Here is a 12070-nt window from a genome sequence, read left to right as displayed (position 1 = left end):
TCTAATTATGTGTATGATATGTAGGACTTTATACTTACTTACTTAGGCTATCCCTCGTTGTCCGAGTAGGATAGTCTTCCAAAATCAGTCTACTGGTGGGTCCGTAGGTGGCTGTGGAGCCCTATTCTTGATCTGTATCTTCTCCCGCAGTGAGGGCATCAGTTTCTACGTGGAAGGCGGTCCTGGTCGTGGTTGGCTTGATGCACCTTCCTCTTGGCACGTTTCTTTCTTTCGCCCTCAATTCGTGCTTCAAATTCTACAGCACTGCTGGTCACAGCTGACCTCCAGCTGGAGTGCTCACAGACCAGGGCTTCCCAGTTCTCAGTGTCTATGCCAGAGTTTTTAAGGCTGGCTTTGAGCCCATCTTTAAAACTCTTTTCCTGCCCACCAACATTCTGTTTCCCGTTCTTGAGTTCGGAGTAGAGCAACTGCTTTAGGAGACTGTGGTGGGGCATCCGGACAATGTGGCCGGTCCAGTGGAGTTGATGGCAGAGGACCATCACTTCAGTGCTGGTGGTCTTTGCTTCTTCCAGCACGCTGACATTTGTCCACTTGTCTACCCAAGAGATTTGCAGGATTTTCTGGAGGCAGCGCTGATGGAATCGTTCTAGGACTTCTAGGATGTTCTAGGATGTCCAAGATGGACACCACTGGAAAAGCCAGGATTGAAATCGGTGCCTTTGCTAAGCCCTTGTGTTAGCAAGACGGAGGGATAAGGCAGAAGAAAGGGATCTTATTATTCATCACTAGGACTTTTCTAGAGCTTTCAGCTGAACAGACTTGTTTGGGGAGCCGTTGGGCATTCCTGTTGTTGAATATCAGTTGTAGTCTTATCATCTCTGATCTCTGATCCTCAAAATGAAAAACGTTGTGTTAATGACTTTGGAGAAGGTGTGGTCCTTCCCATTCCCAGCAGAGTTCATCTCCTAATTTTGCAGTCCTGCATAGTTCTACTAGGTTGGAATTAGGACTACAGCACTTTCAGATGAAAGTCGGGGCAAATTACCCTTGTAGAAAGCCCTGATATGAAGCCATTGAAGGCAGAAAACCAGCAAAGCAGGGAATGTGCTGGGATGGGATATTTATCCCTTGCGCGTAAATTATTCACTGAAGAGGGATTTTAAAACCCCTTTAAAGTTCATGAATGGAGTCTAATAGTTCCAATTGAATTCAGTAATTTGTTTAATGATTGGGTGGACTCGGGCTTCATCCTGAATAAGCAATTAAACCAAACTTTATATAGAATTGCAAAATCATGCAGTGGCAGCAATTGAGCAACAAAAGGTTCACACACACACACATCCCTCCAGTAATAATATGTGTGAATAGTTAAGAATGCACACACAAAGGAAGCAATTTTTCAATAAATGTGTTTTGTCCTTTCTATCCTCTGGAGAATCGTGTGTTGTCTGGAAGCTTTCCCATAAGCCAGGCATGCCAGCTGGCGATCTTTCAATGAACAGTTGGCAGAGAAGAGTTTAGGAGGCCAAGAAAAGGTCTTTTCCACAGGGGCCAAGTCTATTTTGTGCCCTCCCCAGGGCAGATTTTCCTTCTGGCTACATGATGGTCATTTCTGCAACAGACGAGACTTCAGTGTCCTTCTGGGGCATTTTTCAAAACTACTTTGAAGTCTTAGAACTCTGTTGATTTTTTGCTGGCTTTGTTTGGATCTAGCGCTGTTGCCTCTTTGCTGCTGGTTTTATTATTATGTGCCGTCTTCCGGCATTGTTCCATCCTCCATACTTTCTACTTTGAACATATTTCAAATCATGTAGAGAACTCTGGTAGTAGTAGGGTGGCAGTATAAATGTAAAATGTGTAAGTGGAGCATGGAAACAAGCCAGTTTATTGGTGCATAATGCAAAATAGAGGGGCGTCAAACGGTAATAGAAGCAGAAACGATTCTGTAGATCAGTGGTTTCCAACCTTGACCGGGGAACCACTCTCCATTAGTACCAAAACAGTTACAAATCAGTTTTTGATCAACTTTAGATTTGATTTGGGTATTTGGGGTGCTGATTCAGAAAATTGCATATGACACACCATATCAGTTCTAGTTTCTGATACAGAACATATGCCATCCGATAGTTGTCATCTGCTCGCCCACAGAAAACCATATTTTCTCAGACTGCTGCTTCTGCTGCCACAGGGGTCCTGAATCCTTCCATCCAGCTTGGCTGTTCCTTGGGCTACTTGTGAGTAGGAGAAGCCCCAGGCCCCTTCCAACTGGGTGTGGATCGCGGGGATCACCTGAGCCGGGCCCTGGCGGTTTCAGCCTTGCTGCCCTCTCCATCGGGCCTCGTTTCTCCCCTCTGCGGAGTGTGGGGAGCGAGTTGGGGCCTACTGCTGGGGCCTACTGCTGCCGTGAACGCTGCTCCAATTGGGCCTTTGCCACCTGGGCCTTACTGGGTGGGCCGCTGGGCCATAGCGTCGCAGACGCCCTCTCGGCTGGGCCTTCGCTGGGCGAGCCGCCGCGCCGTGGGTGGCTGGAGCTGGACTCTCTACCATCTGGCCAGCTCTGTCATCTGGGCCTTCTGCTCCCCGCCCCCCTGCTGGAGCTAATCCCCGGCGGCGCTGCGGTGGCCACGTGGGATTCATCCGCGCGGCCTCAGTCGCGATCCTTCCGAGCTCGGCTGGGGCTGCCTCTGCGCCCGGCTCTTCCACTCCTTTCCCACTCCCGCTGGGGGCTCCGGGGGCGGCCTGGTTGGTCTCCACGCGCACCCGGCGGGGCGACTTCTCCTCCGCGCCTCTAAGGGGCGCTACCTCCGCGCTTCCACCCTCGGCGGAGGTCCCGGAAGTGACCAGCTGGGCTCCGCAGCACATCCTGGACGACGACACCTCTGGATGACGTCACCTCTGCGCCTCTAAGCAACACCACTCCCGCATTTTTACATCTGTCGGAGGCCCTAGAAGCGGCCTAGTTGGAGTCTTTGCTGCCTGAGAGAACCGACTGCCTGAGAGAACCGGCTGCCTGAGAGAACTGGCAGAGCCTGAACATCTTCCATTCCAGCTGCGATCTGTCATCAAAGAGCATCGACAGGGCTACTAGTCCATCTCCTGACTGGCTGGAATTTTTGACACAACTGCTGCTACAGGATTGTCATCAGCCGCCATCACTGAGTCGCCATCTATTTATTACCGCCCCGTTGCCGGAAAGAGATGTCAACTAACTCAATATCAGATCTTGGAGCTTGTGGCAACCCTTAGTTTGCATGCCATTGATTCCCAAAGAACTGCCCCTGCTCCTGGGTCCAACGTATTGGGGGAGGGGGGCCAATACGTCTGCCCGGGACCACCTCCGGAGGCCCATCCGCTAACTTACATCTAACGTCAGCTATTTACATCTGAATCATAGCACTTTACTAACTGCCAGTCTCCTGACCACTGTGTACATTTTGCGAACACTGCACGGTATAGTCCGTCCTACCTCTGCTGCTAATGTGGTAATAAGACCATAATATAGCGCTTAGTGGCGCCTGTTCCGTAGCCAACTGTTTGCACTTTACCAACTGTTGCACTTTACCCCTCCCAACTCCTCCTGCCGCACTTCAGTAGTATAGAGGGCCAAATATTTTTTCTGTTGAGGCTGTTGCACTTTAATATCTTGTTGCACTTTAAAAACCTTGCACCTTAAGAATTACTCGGTAGCCGCGGAATTTACTTTGCACTTTGCACTTTAAGACTCTAGTATTCAAGGACCATCCTATTTCGCGGCTAACGCTTGCCTCCGGTATCCTCATCTACCGAAGTGTTCATTTCCATCCATGTGGTCCTCCACCCTCCTATGCTTACTGTCTCTGTTACTATTATCTGGTGGAAGGGGCAGGGGAGGTAGTGGGCTGGAGCCTGTGGGAAACAATGAGGGGAGGAGGGGGGATGAAGAAGGCCAGCAAAATTGGCCAACATCCCAAACAGCTGGTGAAAATGTGATTAAGACCCTAGCCAGGAATAGCGGCATGGAGGAGGGGAGGTGTTCCACTAGCCGAGGGGCCCCCATAGAGGTCGTGGTGGGAAGGAGGAGATGCGGGAAAAGGAGACCTCAAATTCGGCCAAATTCGGACCATTTATCTATAATCAAAATTCCAAATCGGTCTCCTAAGGTAAATTGGTGTAACCAGGTGAGCGGACCCTCCGGTCTGAAGGTGGTGCTGCTGAACGCCAGATCTGTCAACGGAAAAACGACCTGGATCCAGGACTTAATCCTGGACGAACGGGCAGATCTGGCGTGCATCACGGAGACCTGGTTGGATGAAGCTGGAGGAGTAAATCTGACCCAGCTTTGTCCTCCGGGTTTCTCCGTGCAGCACCAACCTAGATCCGGAGGGCGGGGAGGCGGGGTCGCAGTGGTCTATAGGGATTCCATCCATCTGACCAGGTGCCCCATCCCGCAGACCGCAAATTTCGAAAGCGTCTACCTGAGGGTGGGTAACCGGGACAGTATAGGGATTCTAGTAGTGTACCGTCCACCTCGCTGCACTACAGTCTCCCTACCTGAGCTAGCGGGGGTGGTCTCGAGCCTGGCATTGAAGTCTCAACGGCTTCTTGTGCTGGGAGACTTCAACGTCCATGCCGAGACGACCCTCACAGGCGCGGCTCAGGACTTCATGTCTGCCATGGCAACCATGGGGCTGTCCCAACAAATATCTGGCCCCACCCACTGTGCTGGACACACATTGGATTTGGTTTTCTGCCAGGGATGGGAACAGGGTGGCGGTGTGGAGGAGTTGTCCATCTCTCCGTTGCCATGGACCGACCACTTCCTGATCAGATTTAGGCTCACTGCGCCCCCTAACCTCTGCAAAGGTGGAGGACCCATTAAGATGGTCCGCCCCAGGAGACTGATGGATCCGAATGGCTTCCTGACGGCTCTTGGGGATTTTCCCGCCACCTCGGTAGGTGACCATGTCGAAGCCTTGGTGGCTCTCTGGAATGGGGAGATGACCAGGGCTATTGACATGATTGCTCCGGAACGTCCCCTCTCAAGTAGCCGAGCTAAACCAGCCCCTTGGTTTACTGAGGAGCTGGCAGCTATGAAGCGAAGGAAGAGGGAACTAGAGAGCGTGTGGCGTTCGGAACCGAGCGAGTCAAACCGAGCACGGTTTGTGTCCTTTCTTAGGGCATATGCCGCGGCAATAAAGACCGCAAAGAAAACTTTCTTTGCGGCCACTATTGCGTCTGCAAAGAACCGTCCGGCGGAGCTGTTTCGGATTGTCAGAGGTCTTTTAACTCCCGCCTCTGCAGGTGGGAGCCCTGACAATTCGGTCGCGCGCTGTGAAGCATTTGCTCGGTTCTTCGCAGACAAAGTCGCCTTGATCCGTTCTGGGCTGGACGCCGCGTTAGATGCAGACTCTGTGGATGTAACGAGAGCACCTGCTTGTCCTATTTTGTTGGATTCTTTTCAGTTTGTGAAACCTGAGGATGTGGACAAGATACTTGGAGGAATGAGGCCCACCACGTCCATCCTAGACCCCTGCCCATCCTGGCTTCTGAGAGAGGCCAGAGGGGGATTGGCCAAGTGGGTAACAGTGGTGGTGAATGCCTCCCTTCGGGAAGGCAAGATTCCAGCGAGCCTAAAACAGGCTATTATAAAGCCGCTGTTGAAGAAGCCATCACTGGACCCCACTAAATTGGACAACTTTCGGCCTGTTTCCAATCTCCCCTTTTTGGGCAAAGTCATGGAAAGCGTGGTGGCCTCACAACTCCAGGTATTCTTGAGAGACACGGATTATCTGGATCCGGCACAGTCTGGTTTCAGACCGGGGCATGGTACCGAGACGGTCTTGGTCGCCTTAGTGGATGATCTGCGCCGGGAGCTAGACAGGGGGAGTGTGTCCCTGTTGGTGCTCCTGGACCTCTCAGCGGCCTTCGATACCGTCGACCACGGTATCCTTCTGGGGCGCCTTGCGGAAATGGGTCTTGGGGGCATTGCTTTGCAGTGGCTCCGGTCATTTCTGGAGGGTCTCACCCAGAAGGTGTCATTGGGGGACTCCTGTTCCGCACCACAACCGTTGACTTGTGGGGTGCCACAGGGTTCCATACTGTCCCCCATGCTGTTTAACATCTACATGAAGCCGCTGGGTGAGATCATCCGGAGTTTCGGGGTGCGGTGTCATCTGTACGCAGATGATGTCCAACTCTGTCACTCCTTCCCACCTGCTACTAAGGAGGCTGTCGAGGTCCTGAACCGGTGCCTGGCCGCTGTAACGGTCTGGATGAGGGCGAACAAACTGAAACTAAATCCAGACAAGACAGAGGTACTCCTGGTCAGTCGCAAGGCCGAACGGGATATAGGGTTACAGCCTGTGCTGGACGGGGTCGCACTCCCCTTGAAGGCGCAGGTTCGCAGCTTGGGTGTGACCCTGGACTCATCGTTGAGCCTGGACCCCCAGGTTTCAGCGGTGACCAGGGGAGCATTTGCACAGCTTAGGCTCGTGCGCCAGCTGCGCCCGTATCTCGGGAAGTCTGACTTGGCCACGGTGGTACACGCTCTTGTCACATCCCGCCTGGATTACTGCAACGCTCTCTACGTGGGGCTGCCCTTGAAGACGGCCCGGAAGCTTCAGCTGGTCCAGCGTGCGGCAGCCATGTTACTAACTGGAGCGGGTAGCAGGGAGCACACAACGCCCTTGTTGTCCCAGCTCCACTGGCTGCCGATTTGCTACCGGACCCAATTCAAGGTGCTGGTCTTGGCCTACAAAGCCCTAAACGGTTCCGGCCCAAAATACCTTTCGGACCGCATCTTGGCCTACGAGCCCACGAGGACCTTGAGATCGTCTGGGGAGGCCCTTCTCTCGATCCCGCCTGCGTCACAGGCACGGCTGGCGGGGACGAGGGAGAGGGCCTTCTCGGTGGTGGCCCCCCGGCTGTGGAACACTCTCCCGACACACATCAGACAGGCGCCCTCCCTCATGTCCTTTCGAAAAAGCCTTAAGACCTGGCTGTTCGAGAGGGCATTTAATTAAGTGCTAAGCAACAACATTACGGTAATGAGAACTGGAATGGTATAAGGAAGATGAGACTGGCTATGATTCTACTAAGAGACGAAGCGGATTTTTATGTAGTTTGTATTTGTCGTATAGTTATATGTTGTTGATACTGGTCTTTGTAACTGTCTTTTTATGTGTACTGTACACCGCCATGAGTCGCCCGTAAGGGCTGAGAATGGCGGTTAATAAGTGCATCAAATAAATAAATAATAAATATTTAATCAGCACTATAAGAGGGCGCAGTGGGTTAAAGTGCTGAGCTTGTTCACTGAAAGGTTGCAGGTTCAAATCCGGAGAGTGGCGTGAGCTTCCGCTGTCAGCCCCAGCTTTTGCCAACCTAGCGGTTCGAAAACATGCAAATGTGAGATGAATAGGTAGTGCTCCGGTGGGAAGGTAACGGTGCGCCATGCAGTCATGCTGGCTACATGACCTTGGAGATGTCTATGGACAACACTGGCTCTTTGGCTTAGAAATGGATGAGCACCAACCCCCAGAGTCGGACACAACTGGTCTTAATGTCAGGGGACAACCTTTACCTATAAGAGTGACCAGTTGCTCTCGTTGCAACGGTGTAGTAACAGTGAGGCCGCGGACCATACTTTAGTTCTTGCAGACCATTGGTGGTCCATGGACCACAGGTTGGGAACCACTGCTGCAGATGCATCAAGGTATTAATCTGTAGGAAGCAAGTAATGAATGCAGCATGGTTTAAAAGAAATAGCAATGCCCCATATCAACAGTTCACATGCTGGTCATTAAGAGCTGTTTATGGTCCATTACAGTCAGTTGAATTGTCTTCCTGTTTCCCCTTCAGGAGCCAAATGACCAGTTGGACTCCCGATACTATGGAGAGCTGCTTGCAGAGCTGCACCACAGGAGCAATGAACTGCACAACTGTTTGCTCCAACATGTGGAAAAGCTAGGCGGAAGGTATGCCTCCGTGGGAGCTGGAGAATATGTTGCAAGATTTTCTAGGAAGAGAGCTGTTGGGCGGAGTCATATTCCTGAGACTGTCTTTAGAATAACAACTCCTACAATCCATTATCATTTGGTTATGCTGGGCTGATGGGCATTGTGGACTACATGGCTCAGGGGAGTTGTAGACCAGAACATGCCCCTCATCCATTTCAAAAACTATCTATCTATAATCATCCATGATGGCATCAAAGAAAAACTATAATTATGGACCTAATAAATGACTTTATTCATTGGAGTTGAAAATGTTCTGTGCTAATATGCTCCCGGTGGCGCAGTGGGTTAAACCACTAAGCTGAATTTGCTGGTCAAAAGGTCAGCAGTTCAAATCCGGGGAGTAGGGTGAGCGCCCAGTGTTAGCCATAGCTTCTGTCAACCTAGCAGTTTGAAAATATGCAAATGTGAGTAGATAAATAGTAACAGCTCTGATGGAAAGGTAATAGTGCTCTGTGCAGTCATGCTGGCCACATGACCATGGAGGTGTCTACAGACAACACTTGCTCTTCAGCTTAGAAATGGAGATGAGCACCGTCCCCCAGAGTTGGACACAATTTGACTTAATGTCAAGGGGAAACCTTTACCTTTACTTTAATGACATCTTATGTGATTCTTTTACAGGCAATATGAGATTGAATCGTTCAGTCAGGTAAGTTCTCCAAATATTTTCTGACCAATAGTTTGAAACTATAGTGAATATCCTGGCCTGTTTGTCTATTTTAGCCATGATTAAAATTTACAAACATGCAATAACCTTGTTAATCGCTTGGATACCACCTTTTTCATTCTTCATAATATAATTGTATTTTTTTCTCTTTTCCATAATATGAGGATGCACTCTGATGCTGAAGAACTGTCTGATTTGTGCATATGATAATGTCATTATGTGTCTTAAATGTGCAGAGTAAGACCTGATATCAAGTCTCTTTCTTTTTGAAACAACAGACAGAGGATATTGAGAGTCTGATTCCCAAAGGGGTTTCAGAATCAACAAAGCAGCAAATCCGTTACCTGCTGGAGGTATGTTGCTGACAAATCCATAAAAATTGTGATCCTTGGTCACATGTCATTGTGAAAGACAATATATTAATGCCTACTATCAAATGAGAGATAGACACATTTGTGCAGACATAATTTTTGGTCATATTTCTAATTATAAATATGCAAAATGTTTCATTAGAAATTGTGTTTTCTGGAGATTTTTATCTACATTTAATAGGTTGTAATTGGAGATACGTGGGCTCCCTGGTGGGGCAGCGGTTAAACCACTGAGATGCTGAACGTGCTGACCGAAGGGTTGGTGGTTCGAATCCAGGGAGTGGGGTGAGCTCCTGCTGTCAGCCCCAGCTTTTTCAAACCTAGCAGTTCGAAAACATGTAAATATGAGTAGATAAATAGGAAAGGTAACGGCGCGCCATGCAGTCATGCTGGCCACATGACCTCGGAGTTGTCTACGGACAACGCTGGCTCTTCAGCTTAGAAATGGAGATGATCACCACACCCCAGAATAATATCAGGAAAAACTTTTACCTTTACTTTAATTGGACATATAACTTTTCTGGTCCATATTTCAAATCGTTCATACAACACTTCTGTATAGAGAGGGAGGGAGGGAATAAATCTGAATGAATCTAAACACAACTAAAATGCACAGATTTGTTTTGAGTGCTGGTTAGAAATATTTACTCATTCATAATAATTCATAGCAAGCCTGTGTCACAAATGATTTGAAAGTATACAACTGCTACCACCATCAAAGTGATAATGAAACAAATGGACTGTACTTTTGATTTTCCTTCTTTTTTAGATGAGAGTAACAGCTGATAAGTCACTAAGACTTGTGCTTGCTACATTCAACGGTCTCAGAGAGGAACTTGTCCATCTTCAGGATGACTTAGGAGTAAGTGACTATGACCAGATGTTTTCATTGTTTGGACCCTCAAAGAATTCATAAAGTGCTTGCCGTGGAATTCTGGACATTGTCCCATTTTTTAAAGTATAGTGTAGAAAGCTTTTATCCTTTTCTTTGGCTGAAGCAAAATGGTTTGACTGTGGAATAAACTGCCCCAGAAGTGAAGGAATCTCCTTCTTTGGAGCTCGAGATGGTCATCTTTCAGAAGTGCTTAGCTATGGCAGCGGGTTGGAATAGATGCGATTCTATAGCTTGGTGATCCTACAGTACTTCTTTCCATGAATTGTGGGGAAGTTCTGTGGGAAAGAACAGGAAGAGAACCAGAAATGATGGGTGCTGCTGCAGTTCAAGAAGAGCCTCAGGGTTACCAGCGTTGTATCTCAGCCTTTGATTGTGCCTGCACCCAATCTCTCTAGAGCAGTGGTTCTCAACCTGGGGTCCCCAGATGTTTTTGGCCTTCAACTCCCAGAAATCCTAATAGCTGGTAAATTGGCAGGGATTTCTGGGAGTTGTAGGCCAAAAACGTCTGGGGACCCCAGGTTGAGAAACACTGCTCTAGAGGTTCTGGGCCTGTCAGTCACCATGTTGACACAAGGGATTCTGGTTTTGCAAGTCAGCAGGAGCAGTGAAAGATTTTAGGCCCTGCTGAAAATGAGCGGGTCACTTTCTGAAGACCATATTCCAACAGAAATGAGCTCAGAGGATGATAGTGAAAGTCCAGGTGGACGGATTAATGAGCAATTAGATAGAAGATTTAAGTTCGGTCAACATAGAGTTTCACATAAAAAAGTTAGAAGGTCAAAACACCTATTAGTCAAGATAACCTTATCCATTTCCCAGGGGATAAGGCATGATTTTCTCTGTGTATTAGCTAGCCCAGCACATGGGTCCTTTAGACCAGGAAACATTGGCATTGAGTAAAGATCTAGGGTCAAGTTAAGGGATTTCTAGTTTCATGTTCCAAGTTTCATGATTCCTAGTTTGAGGACTGTTTGTTAATTTCATGTTGGGATTTATTCTGCTTTTATATTTCTAGTTTTTTGATGCTACTCCTGTACTTTATAGATTTCTGTGGATTATTCCTGATCATCAAAAAACCTAAGATTATGGCAACAAGAATGATTGATAACTGGGAAATAGAGGGAGAAAACGTGGAGGCCATGACAGACTTTGTATTTCTAGGTGTAAAGATTACTGCAGATTCAGACTGCAGTCAGGAAATCAGGAGATGTTTCCTTCTTGGGAGGAGAACAATGTCCAATCTCGATAAAATATTGAAGAGTAGAGACATCACACTGTTAAAGCAATGGTATTCCCCATAGTCACCTACGGATGTAAGAGCTGGACCATAGGGAAGGCTGAGCGAAGGAAGATAGATGCTTTTGAACTGTGGAGTTGGAGGAAAGTTCTGAGAGTTCCTTGGACCATGAGAAGATCCAACCAGTCCATACTTCAGGAAATAAAGCCCGACTGCTCATTGGAGAGGATAGTAGAGGCCAAGATGAAGTACTTTGGCCACATTATGAGAAGACAAGAAAGCTTGGAGAAGACAATGATGCTGGGGAAAATGGAAGGAAAAGGGAAGAGCAAGATGAATGGATGGCATCCTTGAAGTGACTGGATTGACGTTGAAGGAGCTGGGGTGGTGGTGACGGCTGTCAGGGAGCTCTGGCGTGGACTGGTCCATGAGGTCACGAAGAGTCGGAAACGAATGAACAACAACAAATTCCTGATATTTGGACTTTGGTTTTTAATACTATTTTGCTGAATTGTTTCTCATTTATATTCTTCAATACACTGCTTTGCTGTTTTACCTTGGACTGGAGTGTGTGTTAAGTACAGAGGTGGTTCCCAGCCTTGGAGTGCGACATCTCGGTCCTGATATGGCCTCTTTGGATCACTATGTGACTTGCAAATGGCTGCTGATGAAACACTCGTTCATGCTTCAGCTCTTCCCATCCCTCTTGCTGGGTTTTTGTTTGGAAAGCTGGGTTCCACATCTTGTGGCAGTTATTTTAAGTTATGGGTCATTTCTCTGAGTAACAAGCATACTTTCATGAAATAGCCTTCAATTTGACCCATGCACTCAGAATACACTCTTGAGACATAGGAATTGGAATGACTGGATGACGAGATGGGACAATGTTTTTATTAGGAGACGCAAATGATGTATGCTTTTAGTATTCTTGTTATGGTTTTA

At 48.2% G+C, this 12070-nt stretch overlaps 1 protein-coding gene across 2 annotated transcripts in view; it reads left to right on the top strand.

Moving 5' to 3' along the window:
* Positions 1 to 12070, top strand: part of POF1B (POF1B actin binding protein) — a 55608-nt gene that overhangs the window by 34301 nt on the left and 9237 nt on the right. For both annotated transcript variants that reach the window (XM_060756279.2, XM_060756277.2), the window contains exons 5-8: positions 7801 to 7916; positions 8580 to 8607; positions 8904 to 8978; positions 9766 to 9858. In XM_060756279.2, coding sequence (XP_060612262.2) covers positions 7801 to 7916; positions 8580 to 8607; positions 8904 to 8978; positions 9766 to 9858 — 312 coding nt within the window. The remainder of the gene's footprint in view (positions 1 to 7800; positions 7917 to 8579; positions 8608 to 8903; positions 8979 to 9765; positions 9859 to 12070) is intronic.

This window comes from Anolis sagrei, chromosome 10, assembly GCF_037176765.1.
Source record: "Anolis sagrei isolate rAnoSag1 chromosome 10, rAnoSag1.mat, whole genome shotgun sequence".
NCBI classification, from domain to species: domain Eukaryota; kingdom Metazoa; phylum Chordata; class Lepidosauria; order Squamata; family Dactyloidae; genus Anolis; species Anolis sagrei.
This window is presented reverse-complemented; position numbering and strand designations above follow the sequence as displayed.